Raw genomic sequence first — 17,533 nt, forward strand, 5'->3', positions numbered from 1 at the left:
CCAAAGCACAAGTAACAAGATAAAAATGTAGATAAGATGTGCTTTCAAGGTCAGAATCATACTGGAAAGAAACATCAGGTATGGTGCCGCTTCCCTACAATGCTCGGAGGCTAAGGCAAGACTGCAAGTTGGAGGCCAGCCTGGGCAGTTTAGCAAGACTGTCTCAAAAGAAAAATTAAGTCACACTTTTTAAAAAGGTTGGCGGGCAGTGTCTACCACTTGCCTAGCATGTGCAAAGCCCTGGGTTCAATCACCAGTGAGAGAGAGAGAGAGAGAGAGAGAGAGAGAAGAAAATATTTAAGTATTTGCCTCAAATCATATACATGGTAAGGGACTTAGAATGTATAAGCATCTCTTCCAAGGATAAAGACTTTTCCCTCTCTGGATGTTCTGGGGGTGGAACCCAGGGATGCTTTACCACTGAGTAACATCTCCACTCTTTTTTATTATTTAAAATTTTTTATTTGTTTATTTTGGTACTGGGGATTGAACTCAGGGGTACTCGACCACTGAGCACTGTTTTTTTCCAAGGTGCTGGGGATTCGAACCTGAGCCCGTGCGCACACAAGGCAAGCCCTCTGTGAGCTGAGCTATTTGCCCACTTCCAAATGTTTGTTTTACTGGTCCCTAGCATTCTGATCCCTAATGGCTCAGAAATGCCATGTACTGTGAAGGTTTTTTGTTGTTGTTTTTGTTTTGTTTTGTTCTGTTTTTGCAGTGCTAGAGATTGAACCCAGGGCCTTGTGCTTACAAGGCAAACACTCTACCAACTGAGCTATGTCCCCAGCCCTTGAGCTATGTCCCCAGCCCTTGAGCTATGTCCTCGGCCCTTATTTTTTTATTAAAATCTTTTTTTATTTTTGCAGACTGCATTTTTTGACTAAATAAATTAAAGGGATACCAATAGGAAAAGAGAAACTCAAGCTGTTACTATTTGCTGACATTATTCTCTATTTAGAGGATCCAAAAAACTCCTCCAGAAAACTTCTACACCTCATAAATGAATTCAGCAAAATAGCAGGATATAAAATCAACACTTATTTTTTTTTTTTTTTTTATAATAGTCTGTTTTAATATAAACAAGTGTTGGTATCAATCAATGTCCATTTCAGGAAGCTTCTTGTCTGAATCCGAAGGCACAGCTGTGTCTGCACCCTGCTCAGCAGCCTGAGGGCCTGGGCTATCTCCTTGTCCGTCCACTGGTCCATTCTGCTCTGCATTTTTTTGCTCCTCTTTTGGAGGTTCCACTTTGGGTTTGGGCTTTGAAATTATAGGGTTACACATACTTGTCAACTCCTTAATTTTAGCTTCAATCTCTTTTGTCTTGACAACAGGATCCATGGTCAGACTCTGTTTGTTCTGTAGATTCAGCTTGTTATTCATCCACTCCATTGCCTCATTTGTGCTCTTTTCTACCTTTGCCACATCAGCAGCATCCAAATGGTCATACTGGTCCTCCTTGTTTTTGAACGAGCTGATTACTTTCATATACTGCTGAATCTGTTTCCCTAGTTCTTCAAATAATTTTGGTCTTTCTTCAGATTCCTGAAACCGTGTCTTAATAGGCTGACCTAAATTTTTTAATTCAGTCAATTTATCTACATAAACTTGCTTTGGCTGGTCTTCTCCATCTTCATACAACCAATTTTCAGTATCTTCTAGTTTCAAGGTAAAACTGTTACGATCATCTTCACTCACAAACTTCTCATATTCACCACTAAGCTTGTCTCTCATTTCATATACATATTCTTCTACTGCATTCTTGGCATCATTCCGTTCCTTCTCCAGTTTATCCTGCATGATCATCTTACCCTCATTTTCAATGTACAAGTTGAGCATCTCTCGGTCTATCTGCCACAACAGCTGATTCTCAATTGGCAGGTCCACAGTACTGGTCTTCACTTTTGCCTTCTTGGCTTGAGGTGGTTGGTCCATCTTTTTGTCTTTCAATCCAGCTTGAGAGGTCTCCATTTCTTCAGATTCTGACTTATTTTCTGCTGGCGTCTGCTGCTGTTGCTCTTCAACATGTTGTTCCTCCTGGTCTACCTGCATCTTCTCTTCTTCCTTTGCATTTTGATCAGTTTCCATTGGTTCCTCATTTTCTTCAGATTTGTGCACCTCCACTAGGGATGCACTGGACACACTGAAAATGCCATGGACATTTACTCGAACTTTGACTTTGACTTTTGAACTGGAGCCATCAGACTGGGGAGTGACTTTCTGAACTGAAAACTGAGCTATAGCAGGATCTGGGTAGGGCAAATCCTGAGGAGAGCTATAATAAGCCTCAAGAGTGAAAGGTTCTTTTCTATAAAATGTGAGGACTTTAGAGAAAGGAGCAGCATGATTTTTTGAAAAGACTTCACAGTCACTTGACCCTTCTTCAGCTGGAGAATTCCATCTCAGCGATATTGGATATGCTACCACATCAGTAATAGAAAATTCTCTGACTTTGAAAGCAGGTGATAAGATTGCACACTGCAGTGCACATCCTCTAGTGACAGCTTCATCGGCATTTAATGTTGTACTAAGTTCTTTGCCAAAAAATTTGCTGATCTTCTCTTTTACTGCAGGGATTCGTGTGGCACCACCCACTATCTCCACTGCATAAATATCCTCTTTCTTCAACTTGGCTTGTTCCAAAACACTACGAAGTGGTGGCTCCACTCTAGCTAAGAGATCATCACACATCTCCAGAAATTTGCCTCGAAACAACACAGTCAACAACAGGCTTCTTAAGAACACTTTCTGCTGTCTCCTTCAACTTGGACAAAAGCATGGCAGTCACCTGCTCAGTGGTAAAATTCCGCTCTTCTTCCATATATGTCACCTTTATACCCGTTAATCCAGAGGATAATTGTACAATATCATATGCAAGGTTAGATTTTTCTGCCTCCACAAATGGATCAGAGAATGCGCGACCATGAAATCTTTTAAATCCTTGGACTGTGTTCTTTGCATTGGAAATTACCTGGCTTTTAGCTGCTGCTCCAATTGAACGATTCTTAGGACCAAAGGATATACAAGCCGGCGTGCACCGGTCACTGTACTCGTTAGCGATCGTCTCGATGCCGCCGGCACGAGCCACAGCGACGTAGCAGCTCTGGAAGCCCAGGTCTATGCCCACCACCGACATGGCGCCGGCTACTGCTCCGGCTCGGCCCGGGTCCGGCCGCCGAGACAGGACACGGACCCCGGCGGGGCTGGCGCGCGGAAGGAGTGGGCCGCGTGGGCTGGGGTTCCGAGGTTACTGGGGAATGGGCAGGTGTCCACGAGAGCGTCTACGTCCCTGGAAGGAGGACCGCAGCGGAGGGCGCTACTCCAGCCGGCTCCGGCTTAGCGGCAGCAGAGGGGGAGCCGGTAGCCAACACTTATAAATCTAAAGGATTTTTATACATAAGCAATGAAACATCTGAAAGGGAAATGAGGAAAACAACTCCACTCGCAATAGCCTCAAAAAAAAAAAAAATAAATAAAATACTTGGGAATCAATCTAACCAAAGAGGTGAAAGATCTCTACAATGAAAACTACAAAATATTGAAGAAAGAAGTTGAGGAAGACCTTAGAAGATGGAAAGATCCCCCATGTTCTTGGATAGGCAGAATTAATATTAACAAAATTGCCATACTTCCAAAGGCACTATAAGATTTAATGCAATTCCAATTAAAATCCCTATGACATTTCTCATAGAAACAGAAAAAGCAATTATGAAATTCATTTGGAAGAACAAAAGACCCAGAATAGCCAAAGCAATCCTGGGCAGGAAGAGTGGTCCAGGAGGTATCACAATACCAGATATTAAACTCTACTATAGAGCAATAGTAACAAAAACGGCATGGTATTGGCACCAAAATAGACAGGTAGACCAATGGCACAGGATAGAAAACACAGAGACATACCCACATAAGTACAGTAAGCTCTTACTAGACAAAGTTGCCAAAAACTTACAATGAAGAAAAGATAGCCTCTTCAACAAATGGTACTGTCAAAACTGGAAATCCATATGCAGTAAAATGAAATTAAGCCCCCATCTCTCACCCTGTACAAAACTCAACTCAAAATGGTTCAAGGATCTAGGAATTAGACCTGATACTCTCACCAAATAGAAGAAAAAATAGGCCCAAATATTCATCATGTTGGTTTAGGACCAGACTTCCTTAACAAGACCTCAATAGTGCAAGAAATAAAAGCAAGAATCAATAAATGGGATAGATTCAAACTAAAAAGTTATTTCTCAGCACAAGAAATGATCAATAATGTGAAAAGAAAACCTACACAGTGGGAGAAAATCTTTTCCACACACACTTCAGACAGAACACTCATCTCCAAAGTTTATAAAGAACTTAAAAAACTTTACAACCAAAATACAAAGAACCCAATCAATAAATGGGCTAAGGAAATGGGCAGACACTTCACAGAAGAAGATATACAGGTGATCAACAAATATGAAAAAGTGTTCATCATCCCTAGTAATTAGAGAAATGCAAATTAAAACCACCCTAAGATTTCGTCTAACTCCAATTAGAAGGGCTATAATCAAGAACACAAGAAATAATAAGTGTTGGCATGGATGTGGGGAAAAAGGCATACTCATACATTTCTGGTGGAGTTGCAAATTGGTGCAGCCATTCTGGAAAGCAGTGTGGAGAATCCTCATAAAACTTGGAATGGACCCACCATTTGACCCAGCTATCCCACTCCTTGGTTTATACCCAAAGGACTTAAAATCAGTGAGACTTTCATTGGCACTTATGTAGTTTTCCTCCCAAATAGATAGGGAGAATCTAATCCCTTGAAATCAACCACACAGAACCAGCCTCAGGAATGTTTGATTTCTGTCCTGGACTCTGGGTAAGGCAAACTGATGAAAGGAAACAAACAAGTACAGGAAAGGTACTTGATTATAGGCGATAAAAAGAAACTACAATTACATTACACCCCTGAATACAGGAGATAAACAGGAACTACAGTCACATCACATGCCTGTTCTTTGACCAGACATTGAACTGTACAAGAACAAAAACTACACAGAAGATTGTTATATTAATGGGCTAATTAAACAGAGGCTGTATGTTAGTATTATTGTTTGAATGATATCTGAGTGTGAATGCAATGACTACCATGTAGGAGAAACTCGTAGTTCTTGGAAATGACTGGAAGCATTAATGTGTAAATTGATAGCTTAATGGACAGATGTTAAAATATAAGTAAACAGTAAATTTCATTAGGTTTACATTTTTTAAAACATATAATCGGGAAAAATCCAATCCTCTAATTTTTCAAACAAAAATCATGAATCAATTTGCTTTTAAAATTCTTCCTTTAAGTATAATTAACCTAGTAACATATGACAAGGTTTCCTTAAGATTCATGTGGATATATGTTTAGGAAAATTGTTCAAGCGTATGGAAATTCATAGAGAAAAAAAATGAAGCAGGATCAATACCACACTATAAGCAAAAGGTAAAAGGAAAATTAGTCATTCAACTAAGATAAGAACTAAAACAACACAACTTTTACGAAAAGACAAGGGTAAATCTTTGAGAACTGGTTTTTGCAAATTCTGTTCAGATAGGACACAAATCCACAAACTGACCTCACATGATTATAGAAAGTTCTACTAGAACACTATGTCTCATAACAAGGATTGAACAATTATGTCCACAAAATGCAGCCTGCTCTGTGTTTTCTTATAGCCAGTGAGTAAAGAATGTTTAAATTGAATGAAAAATAAAAATAATATTTTTGACATGAAAAATGTGAATTTAATATTTCAGTGTCCATAACATTGAATATGGTCATGGTCTTTGCCTGTAACTGCTTACTGCTGCAATGGCAGAGTTCAGAAGTGGTAACAGAATTCTTGTATTATGCAAAGGCTATATTGGCTTTAGACAATTACAGAAAAAGTTGGTCGACTCCTGTCTTACATCATTATCTCCACTGTCATCACTGGTTTCAGTCTATGGCAGAAAAAAAGAAGACATTTATCCTATTGGTAAAAGGAAAACAAGAATTGCAAACTTCTCTACCAGTCTATTTCCCTTTCAGTTGCACATAAGGAGACAATCAACTTTCATTAATTTACCCTCCCACCCCAAAATCAAGAAATAAACACCACCTCCTACTTGTGTCCTCTTCTGGAAACAGAGTAAGTTCAGGTCCTAATCCTTACACCAAATATGATTCTAACTTGAGCAATCCCCAGGACCTCCCCCTAAAGCCATCAGTCTTCTCCACAGGTCACACTTAATAAGTGCAATCTAATAAATCTTATCACTTTTTCCCATGAAAATTCAATTCTTATTTGTATTATTTTAAGTTTAACAGTGGTATTTTCTGGTCAAATTTTAATATCTCCCTTCAAACAGTAAGTAGATTTTCTGGGTAAATGCGGAAAGCGCTGTTATAAAGAATGTTAGAACTTCCAAGATGAAAATCATCTCAAGATTTCAGATATGGATTCTGGGAATGTGACCGAGTGGTAGAATGCTTGCCTAGCATGACCAAGGTCCTACACACACACACACACACACACACACACACACACACACACACACGTGATAGAAAAGGAAATGACACAATTTTGATTATGTTCAAATGCTGTCCAACTAGAGATCAGAAAAGGAAGTGTTACAACTTTATTTCTACTTATAGGAAAGGAATGAACACTTTCTGGAAGAATATAAACAAAATCTGAAATTCTAAATTTTTCCCCATGTGAGATCTGATTCACCAAAACTGATTTGGCATTTCAAATATTGACAAAGTGACTGAAAGAAGGAAGAAACACACACACATCAAGGAACATTTCTCACACAATTTTATGAGGCAGCATTATCTTGATATCTAAAATCTAAGAAATTTTTTGGAAGAAAAATTATTGACCAAAACCTCTTATAAATATGAACAAAGGGGCTGGGGATATGGCTCAGTTGGTAGAGTGCTTGCCTTGCAAGCACAAGGCCCTGGGTTCAGTCCCCAGTACCGCAAAAAAAAAAATAAATAAAAATAAATAAATAAATAAATAAATATGAACAAAGAAGTCATGAACAACATGTGATAGGTCAAATCCAGCTCAACATATATACTGTAATTTGCATATTGACTGGAGAAAATTCAGCCAATACACACAGCCAATCCCCCAGATGCAGAAAAACAATTTGCAAATACACTTCCGTGAACAAAGTTCATATGAAATCAAGAGAAGAAGGAAATTTTCCTATTTTGAAAAACAATATCATCTACCAAAATGTACCCAATACATCATTCTCTGCAATGGGACATTAAACCTCTAACCATGCCTGCAGATAAGAAACAAAACAAGACTTCCTGCAGTCATGAATTCTGTGTGATGTTATCCAAAAATCCTTACAACTGTAATAATGCAATAAAGAGAAATTAAGAGTATAAAAACAGGAAATATCAGATTGACCCAGGTAAGAGGATAGAAAACACTGACATTTCAAAGAAACTCAGACACACCATTGACAATTACAATCATGTCAAGTTTACAAGACATAAGGTCATCACAGTGATTAAATCAAATATATTCCCACACACCATTTAGAAAGAAAAGGCAAAGCTGTTTTAAAATGACATAGCATGAACAAAAATATTCCTTTCACAGGAAAAACTAACAAAATATTTATGAGTCACTACAATGAAAACAAAACATGATTGAAAAAAGTATATGAAGCAAAAAGTGTATTTGCACACTGATGGATGGAATATTCTATATATGCCTGTTAAGTCTAAAATATTAATTATATTTTTGAGTTCTAGTTTCTTTGTTCACTTTTGTTTGGAAGATCTATCCAGTGGTGAGAGAAGTGTGTTAAAGTCACCCAGCATTATTGTGTTGTGGTCTGTTTGATTCCTGAAATTGAGAAGGGTTTCCTTTTTTTTAACATACATAGATGCTCCATTGTTTGCAGCATAAATATTTATGATTGTTATGTCTTATTGATTTATGTTTCGCTTAAACAGTATGAAATGTCCTTCCTTATCCCTTCTTACTAACTTTGACTTGAAGTCCGATTTATCTGACATGAGGATGGAAACCCCTCCTTTTTTACTGAGTCTGTGTGCATGGTATGTTTTTTCCTTTAGTCTGTGGATGTCTTTTCTTATGAGATGAGTCTATGAAGGTAGAATAATGTTAGGTCTTTTTTAAATATTTTTTTAGTTGTAGATGGACACAATAGTTTATTTTATTTCTTTATATGTGGTGCCGAAGATCGAATCCAGTGCCTCTCAGGTGCTAGGCAAGCACTCCACTGCTGAGCCATGGTCACAGCCCCTGGGTCTCTTTTTTAATCCAATCTGCCAGTCTCTGTCTTTTGATTAATGAATTTAGGCCATTAACATTCAGGGTTATTATTGAGATAATATTTGTAATCCTGGTTATTTTGGCTTATTTTTAGTTTTTAACTTGACTTGCTTTCTCCTTTGATTGGCTTTTCCTTTAGTGTAGTTCCTCCCTTTACTGACTCACATTGTTGTTTTTCAATTCTTCCTCATGGAATATTTTGCTGAGAAAGTTCCATAGTGCAGGCTTTCTATTTGTAAATTCTTTACCTTCTGTTTATCATGAAAGGATTTTATTTTGTCATCAAATCTCAGGGATAGTTTGCTGGATTCTTGATTGGCATCCATGTTCTCTCAGAGTTTGGTTTATATTGTTTTAGGCCCTTCCAGCTTTTAGGGTCTGGGCTGAGAAATCTGCTGATATCCATATTAGTTTCCCCCATATGTAATCTGATGCTTTTCTCTCACAGCCTTAAAAATTCTATCTTTATTTTAAATGTTAGGCATGCTCATTATAATGTGTCTTGGTGTGGATCTGTTGTAATTTTGTACATTTGGTGTCCTCTAAGTCTCTTGTATTTGATATTCTATTTCATTCTTCAGGTTTGGGAAAATTTCTGCTATTATTTCATTGAATATTATTCATTCCTTTGGTTTGTTCCTCTGTGCCTTCCTCAATTCTAATAACCCTTAAATTTGGTCTTTTCATGTTATCCCATAATTCCTGGAGGTTCTGTTCATGATTTCTTACCATCTTCTCAGGTCAACTTTGTTTTCAAGATTAAATATTTTGTCTTCATTGTCTAAGGTTCTGTCTTCCAAGTGATCAGTTAGTGGTGCTTTCTATTGAGTTTTTAATTTGGTTTATTGTTTCCCTCACTTCAAGAATTTCTGTTTTTTGTTTTTTTTGCAGAATCTCTAACTCTTTATTAAAATAACTTTTGCATTTGCTCTTTTAACTGTTTATAGAAGTGATCTTTTGTTGCCTGCATTTGCTCTCTTCTATCATCCTTTACTTCATGGATCATTTTAATTATGTATATTCTTAACTCCTTTTCTGACATTTCTACTGTACTGTAATTGGATTCTATTAATATAGCATCTTGATTTGTTTGGGACACTTTCTTCCCTTGTTTTATCACGTTGTTCATGTGTCTTCCCCTCTAGCAGTGCAGATCCAAGGTATTACAGTTTCCACCCTATAGATTTATAGTGCCCCAACAGGTTTCCAATACCTCACCTTTAAGGGGGAGATCAATATTAACAGCACCCGATGCAAACAATATGCAGCCTTAAACCAAATAGCCCCTATTAAGACAAAACAGTATTGTAATAATCAGAGATGATGTGTTCAATTATTAACTTCAGCATAAACAATAGGTTTCAACCAGCCTGACACCCACCAGGATCGTAAGGTCGACAGTTTCTAATGGTGGATAAACAGGATGGGGGAGGGGTGTAGGATGTGATGTTAATGAAGTAAGAAGTGAGAATAAAGAGGTACTAGATCATAAGAAGTGTGAAACTGGAAGTAAAAGAAGTTGGTTGTTAGCAGGAGAAAAGGGAGAAAGAGACTCCAAGGAAACAGATAAGAGGGAAATAGAGAGAGTGAGGAAATAAACCTCCAACAAAACTGTAATATAATACTCAAACCTCCCAGTCTTCATAGCCTGATGCATGAAAGGTACTTGATTTCAAAGATGATGGGGATGTGAGACCAGGAAATAAAAAAGGAAAAAAAATGGAGAAAGGAAATAAAGTAAACAAAGAGAATATAAGAGTCTTGAAGGAAAATTGAATAATGTTTCTGTTGGAGTTCAATATCTTCTTCACCTCTCTTCTTTCTGCTAGCTGGGGTTTTCTGGAGTTTGTTCCACCTCAGGATGATGACAGTTACTAAGGTGGAGGATTAGACTTGGAGGCGGGACTCCTGGAGGCAGGGCATAGCAATAGCCAGTCCCTCTATAAGACTGGACTCCAGGACTCTCCTTTGGGATCCACTCATGCAACTCAGGAGTCTGGTCTTAGCCCTTTCCCTCACTTGTGGACCCCATACTTCCTGATCTACAAATTAGTCTTTAAATTGTACCTCTCCTGCCCCTGATCTTTTGATTTCTCAATCAGGAAACTCTCTCCCCAGGGGTTCTAAGGACTGAGCACTAGGACCTGAGCACCTGTCTCAGAAAGCTGTTCTGTATTGGGCAAATCAGGACCAAGCATTGAAATCTGTGTGTCAGTCACTTGCTGCAGGCACTGGGCTGGCCGGTGGCTAGGGCATGGTTGTGAGACTGAGGATTTAGGAATCAGATGGCCTGTTAATTACCAAACCAGCAGGATCAGGTACTCAGTGGAGTTGTGTACCAGGTTGATCTCAGGTCCCAACAAGTACTCCCAAGTTGTCTCTGGGATCCTGGTGGGTGCCAGGCTGGTTGGCTACGTGAGCAGGGATCAAGATGCCTCATCTTTTTCTCACCTATTGAGCACTTCCAAGGCTCTCTCCTCTTTCTGCAGCAAGAGGGTAGCAATTAGCACACATAGAAGGGATATCTCAGAGGCAACCAATCCTGCAGAGGCCTTGGTGATGATCTTTCAGGACCCGATTGTTTTCCCTAGATGTAAGCGACCATGTCCCAAGTTGGTGACAGCAGCGTTGGTGAACCTGTAGGTATCTTGATAATGAGTTTCTAGTCTCTGGCATGTGTCCCCAGATGGAAGTTGCCCCACATAAAGATGGTGGCAGTTGTGGCAGAGATAATCCAAGATGACAGTCGAGGCATCCCATGGCACTGGTAGATGGGGAGACACAGCATTGCGTGTCCACACGGAGGCACAGTGCTGGGTCCATGCAGACTAGGCAGGCCAGCACTGGAGATTCTATACACCTTTTTTACTTTTTATTTTGAGAAAGGTCTCACTAAGTTACTTAAAGCCATGCTCAGTTACTGAGGTTAGCTTCAAATCTGCAATCTTCCAGCCTCAGTCTCCCAAGCTACTTGAGCATCCATGCACTGTAAAAAAAACTAAATTTTTAACCTCTGTTTGGAAATGGAAACATTTAAGAATTGCAAAAACAATGTTAAAAAGTAAAACCAATTTGGAAGACTCACACTGCCAGATACAGTCACCTCTTAGAAAGCTTTATACCCAACCTAGAAACTGCACATAGGTTTTTTAGCAAATGTATGATTTTTGGATTTGTCTCATGTTGTGTGTTAGAGGTCTGCAAACATACTGTGCATTTGGGAACATGGAGAGCACTGAGGTGCACCACAGAAGAAACAAGCTTACCTTGGGAATGAGGTAGTTTCTGAATTTAACATCACAGGTCACTGTGTGGGGCAGGCTGACTGGAAGGAGATTAATGTACCTCTGAATCTCATGCAACACAGCATCTGTGTAGGGCATGCGGTTCTTGTCCTGCATGGAGGGGCTGCGGTGTCTGCCAATCACACTTTCTATCTCTTCCTGGACTTTAGCTGGTAAGACACAGTAACAAATTAGGAGATAGGACAGAAAGGGCACATGTGTCATTGCAAGTGAGCCCTATGAGAAGGAGGACAAAGATGTCCCAACAGCATCATGAATATAAATGATATGCCCAGAGGCACACTTACATATATAATCAGCATGACACTAATATAGATGCATGACACGCCTCTATATACTGGCTTTTAAAGCAGATAGGAGCAAAACAAAAGTAAATAAAATAAAAATAGGACCACACTCATAAATTAGCATCCATATAATTAATAATAATACAAGTAAATAATGTTTCCAAAAAAATTAATAGATATAAACACATTAAGAATTTATAGTCCTGGCAGAAAGAAAATGGGAAACAAATATTAAATTTGCTTGAAAATAATTAGTTACATTTAAAATAAGGTATAATAGATCAATACACATGGATGAAGGTTATGTGAGAGCAATTTGCAGTGATACTCCCAGCAGGTTCCCACGTCTTAACCACAGGCACTCAGCACTCTACCACCTTCTCCTCAAAATTAATGTCACCCACTCTGTAGGCTCTCTCTTCACATTCTTGATTGTATCCTTTGCTGAGAAAAAGCTTTCTAGTTTGAATCCATCCCATTTATTGATTCTTGCTTTTATTTCTTGCACTATTGAGGTCTTGTTAAGGAAGTCTGGTCCTAAACCAACATGATGAATATTTGGGCCTATTTTTTCTTCTATTATGCAGGGTCTCAGGTCTAATTCCTAGATCCTTGATCCATTTTAAGTTGAGTTTTGTACAGGGTGAGAGGTAGGGGTTTAATTTCATTTTACTGCATATGGATTTCCAGTTTTGCCAGCACCATTTGTTGAAGAGGCTCTCTTTTCTCCATTGTAAGTTTTTGGCAACTTTGTCTAGTAAGAGATTACTGTATTTATGTGGGTATGTCTCTGTGTCTTCTATCCTGTACCATTGGTCTACCTGTCTATTTTGGTGCCAATACCATGCTGTTTTTGTTACTATTGCTCTGTAGTAAGTTTAATGTCTGGTATTGTGATACCTCCTGTTTCACTTTTTCTACTCAGAATTGTTTTGGCTATTCTGGGTCTTTTGTTCTTCCAGATGAAGTTCATGATTGCTTTTCTATTTCTATGAGGACTGTCATTGGGATTTTAATTGGAATTGCATTGAATCTGTATAGCACCTTTGGTAGAATAACCATTTTGACAATGTTAATTCTGCCTATCCAAGAACATGGGAGATCTTCCATCTTCTAAGGTTATTTTCAATTTCTTTCTTTAATGTTCTGTAGTTTTCATTGTAGAGTTCTTTCACCTCTTTTGTTAGAGCCTACGGAGTGGGAGAAAATATTTTCCACATGCACTTCAGATAGAGCACTTATCACCCAAATTTATAACGAACTTACAAAAGTTTACACCAAAAATACAAAGAACCCAATCAATAAATGGGCCAAGGAACTGGACAGACACTTTACAAAAGAAGACATACAGGCAATTAATAAATATATGAAAAAGTGTTCAACATCTCTAGTAATTAGAGAAAGGCAAACTAAAACAACTCTAAGATTTCATCTTACTCCAACTAGAATGGCTATTATCAAGAACACAAACAATAATAGATATTGGTGTAGATTAGGGGAAAAAGGCACACTTTTAAATTGCTAGTAGAGTTGCAAATTGGTGTAGCCGCTCTGGAAAGCAGTGTGGAGAATCCTCAGAAAATTTGAAATGGACCCACCATTTGACCCAGTTATCCCACTCCTCGGTTTATATGCAAAGGACCTAAAATAAGCATACTGCAGTACAACAACCACATCAATGTTTATAGCAGCTCAGTTCACAATAGCCAGATTGTGGAACCAACCTAGATACCCTTCAATAGATGAATGGATAAAGAAACTGTGGTATATAGACACAATGGAATATTATCCAGCCATAAAGAAGAATAATATTATGGCACTTGCAAACAAATGGAATTGGAGAATATCATGCTAAGTGAAATAAGCCAATCCCAAAAAAACCAAAGGCCAAATGTTTTCCCTGATAAGTGGAGAATGATATATAATGGGGGCGGAGGTGTGGAAAGTGAGAGAAGATTGGGGGAACTTTAGATTATGTAGAAGGAAATGAGGGGGGTATGAAAAATGATGGAATGAGACAGACATCATTACCCTACGTACATGTATGATTACAGAAATGTTATGAATCTACATCGTGTACAACCATAGAAATGAAAAGAATTACTCCATTTGTGCACAATGAATCAAAATGCAGTCTGTAAAAAATTAAAAAATAAATAAACAATATTTTTTAAAAATTAATGTCACATTCAAGTAATGACTGTTTCTTATGTGTTTCTTATTATTACACACTACTTAATGATTTCGAGGGTGTGGATTTGAGAATTTGCATAACTCAATGTGTTGTACATAAACATACAATCAGGAAAGAAAACACACACACACACACATCATGATATCCTACCAGACTCCATTCACGAGGATAAATTGGACTATAATTTTTGCTAATATCAACATGCACTGTTTTCATCATGCTGGTGTCATTCGTGTACTTCCTGTTATGTGAAATCTATGATTACATTACATTGTTGGTACTTTCTTGGTCTTCACCTTGCTTCTCTATTTCAGCTCATCTTTTCCCAGTTTTCAGTTAGGATTATTCAAGAGGCTCAGGCAGATGTTTTATATGGCAGGAATCATTGCCCAGCTGTGGGAAACCTCAGACCGTTCATCATATCCCTTTCGTTCCTGGTTTCTCTCCTCCCATCAGCATATCCACCTGGTCCATGCTGAGGCTGCTTCCTAGGCCTGGCACCCAGCAGCCTCCCTGACACGCTCATCCTCCTCTAGGAGACCTCCCCCTTCCCGGAGCCCATGGCTTCCTGACTTGCCCACAGTTACGTGCAGCATTCTCCAGTAATTTTCTCAGAAACAAGAGTAAGGAACAACATTTTTGGCAAATTTGCAGATCTGAAATGCCTTTCTCTATTAAATAACAAGATATTAGTTACTCGTGAGAATTGTGGTGCTGTTCTGGTGTTTCACATAAGGCACAGGATATTTCTCTGAATGTTTCTATGACATACTCTTCATTCCTGGTGATCTGAAATTCTACAACCCTGTGCTGGGGGTGGATGCTTTTATTTCACTTGCTCTGTGTCCGGAGCTGGCAGGTCACGTGCCCTGCCTTGCCTCAAGGTCAGGCGCTTTGACTCATGGTCACGCCCCCTGCCGTGCCTCATGCTGAGCTAAGATGGCGCCTGCCGGATGCTGGCGGGGCGTGCCATTACCTGTTTACACACCTGTCAGACTATACCAGGTGCATCACACTAGATTGCGTGGTGCTTCATGATTGGACAATTACACTTCCTTATTGGAGTTCTGGCGTGAGACTAGTCTTGCCTTCGCGCGCTTTACTCTGATTGGTTTCTGTACTTTATATTAACTGTGTTAATTCTTCTAATAAACGAGACTTGATCAGGCTTTTGTCTTGTCTCCATTTCTCGTGTCTCTTGTCTCTTTCAATCCCAGCACCCCCCTCCAGGTACCCGTTGATGTCCTGCAGGCCGGGGCAAGTGGCGCCCAACGGTGTGGCTTCAGATACGGGGTAATTCGCGAGGGAAGAGGCGTGTAAGTGTTCGGCCGAAGAAAAAAAAAGTGAAAGTGAAAGTCAGTTCGACAAAGATCGCTGCGGGAGCCTGCCGCGCCATTCTTAAAGGTACAGTAGCGCCTAACTATGGGACAAGAATTAAGTAAGCATAAAGTTTTTGTTAAGCAATTAAAAGAAGCTTTAAAGACACGGGGAGTAAAGGTTAAGAGTAATGATCTTTTTAAGTTTTTTGACCTTATTAAGGATACCTGTCCGTGGTTCTCACAAGAAGGAAGCATTAATATAAGAAGTTGGAATAGGGTGGGAGATGCTTTGGGAGATTTTCATAGAACGTTTGGCCCAGATAAAGTTCCTATTACAGCTTTTGCTTACTGGAGTCTCATAAAGGAACTTTTAGAACATACAACAAATAATTCTGATATAGCAGCAGCAGTTACTCAGAGGACATTTTAAAAGCAGCATCAAAACAGGATCTTCAGGGAGAGCCCTCCGAGGAAAAGGGAGAGGTAGATCTTATTTCCCTTGAGAGTGAAGATGAGGAAGTTACAAGTCCCTTTCCAGATGCAGGCAGCACAGACGTTAAAAAGAAAACTCAACATCAGAACGAAGCTCCACCTAAAATTTATCCTTCATTGACTCGTTTTAAAGACCTTTCAAACAAGAATAAAATAGATGATGAGGAAGTTGATTTGGACCTCATAAATGAGGAAGCCTCAAAATATCATAATCTCGACTGCCTGCTTAAACAAGGACAGTCGGTTTTCTCATATCCACCTCCCTATTGCACACACTCTGCTCCTATGGCAATGGCGGTGATAGATCCAAAGGAAGACCTTAAAGAGAAAATTAAACATTTGGAGGAACAAATAAATCCAGAGGAACAATACCAAGCTCTGATTACCAGGTTATAAAAATTAAAGACAGGCAATGAGGCAGTGCCCAGTCCTCATGGATTTAAAAGAGATATTCGCCCTCAAATTCTATCTGGACAACAGTGTCCAAGAGGAGGAGTTCCCTTAATCAACAGGGATTTAAAACCCCCTCCGCTAAGTGCTTTCCCTGTTACTGAGACAAGGGATAACCAGGGACAACCCTGGAGGCACCACACTGGCTTTGATTTTACTATCATAAAAGAATTAAAAACTGCTGTTTCTCAGTACGGAGCTACAGCGCCATACACCCTTGCTATTTTAGACTCCATAGCAGAAAATTGGTTAACACCACAGGATTGGAATACTTTAGTTAGAGCCACCCTGACTGGAGGTGACTTCTTGCTTTGGAAGTCTGAATATTTTGAAAATTGCAAAGAGACAGCTAAAAGAAATCAACAAGCAGGAAATGGGTGGACTTTTGATATGCTCACTGGAGTAGGAGATTATGAAACCACAGACAATCAGATGCAGTATGACCCTGGAGTGTATGCTCAGATACAGGCGGCAGCCACTAAGGCCTGGAGAAAATTGCCTGTTAAGGGAGACATCAGCATGTCTCTTACAGGAGTCAAACAAGGCCCTGATGAGCCCTTTGCTGACTTTGTTCACAGACTTATAACAACGGCTGGTCGTATTTTTGGCAGTTCTGATGCAGGTCTTGACTATGTCAAGCAACTTGCTTATGAAAATGCCAATCCTGCATGCCAAGCCGCTATAAGACCATACAGAAAGAAGACAGATTTAACAGGATATATTCGTCTGTGCTCAGGTATAGGACCTTCTTATCAACAGGGCTTAGCAATGGCAGCTGCTTTTAGTGGACAGACAGTGAGGGATTTTCTTAATAATAAAGACAAAAACAAAAGGGCCTATTTTAAATGTGGCAAGGGCGGACACTTTACCAAAGACTGCAGATCAGATTTACAAAAAACTCTTGAGGACAAAATACCTGGTCTCTGCCCTAGGTGCAAGAGAGGAAAACATTGGGCTAATGAATGCAAGTCCAAAAGAGACAATCAGGGAAATCCCCTTCCGCCACATCAGGGAAACGGGAGGAGGGGCCCGCCTCAGGCCCCAAAACAAGCATATGGGGCAATCAGTTTCATTCCAGCCAACAGCAGCAACAACAATCCATTTCAGACCTCAGTAGAGCAACCCCAGGGAGCGCAGGATTGGACCTCAGTTC

At 39.4% G+C, this 17,533-nt stretch overlaps 2 protein-coding genes across 2 annotated transcripts in view; both read right to left on the minus strand.

Moving 5' to 3' along the window:
- Positions 1-17,533, minus strand: part of LOC306660044 (cytochrome P450 2C19-like) — a 68,918-nt gene that overhangs the window by 3,795 nt on the left and 47,590 nt on the right. The window contains exon 7 of the mRNA XM_079138115.1: positions 11,600-11,787. Within this exon, the coding sequence (XP_078994241.1) occupies positions 11,600-11,787 (188 nt within the window). The remainder of the gene's footprint in view (positions 1-11,599; positions 11,788-17,533) is intronic.
- Positions 1,051-3,359, minus strand: LOC306660058 (heat shock 70 kDa protein 4-like). The gene is given in 2 exon segments (XM_079138134.1): positions 1,051-2,709; positions 2,711-3,359. Coding segments are annotated over 2 exon segments (2,043 nt in total). The 5' UTR covers positions 3,137-3,359; the 3' UTR covers positions 1,051-1,092.

The sequence above is a fragment of the Sciurus vulgaris genome (genome assembly GCF_902686455.1).
Source record: "Sciurus vulgaris genome assembly, chromosome: 4".
Lineage (NCBI taxonomy): Eukaryota > Metazoa > Chordata > Mammalia > Rodentia > Sciuridae > Sciurus > Sciurus vulgaris.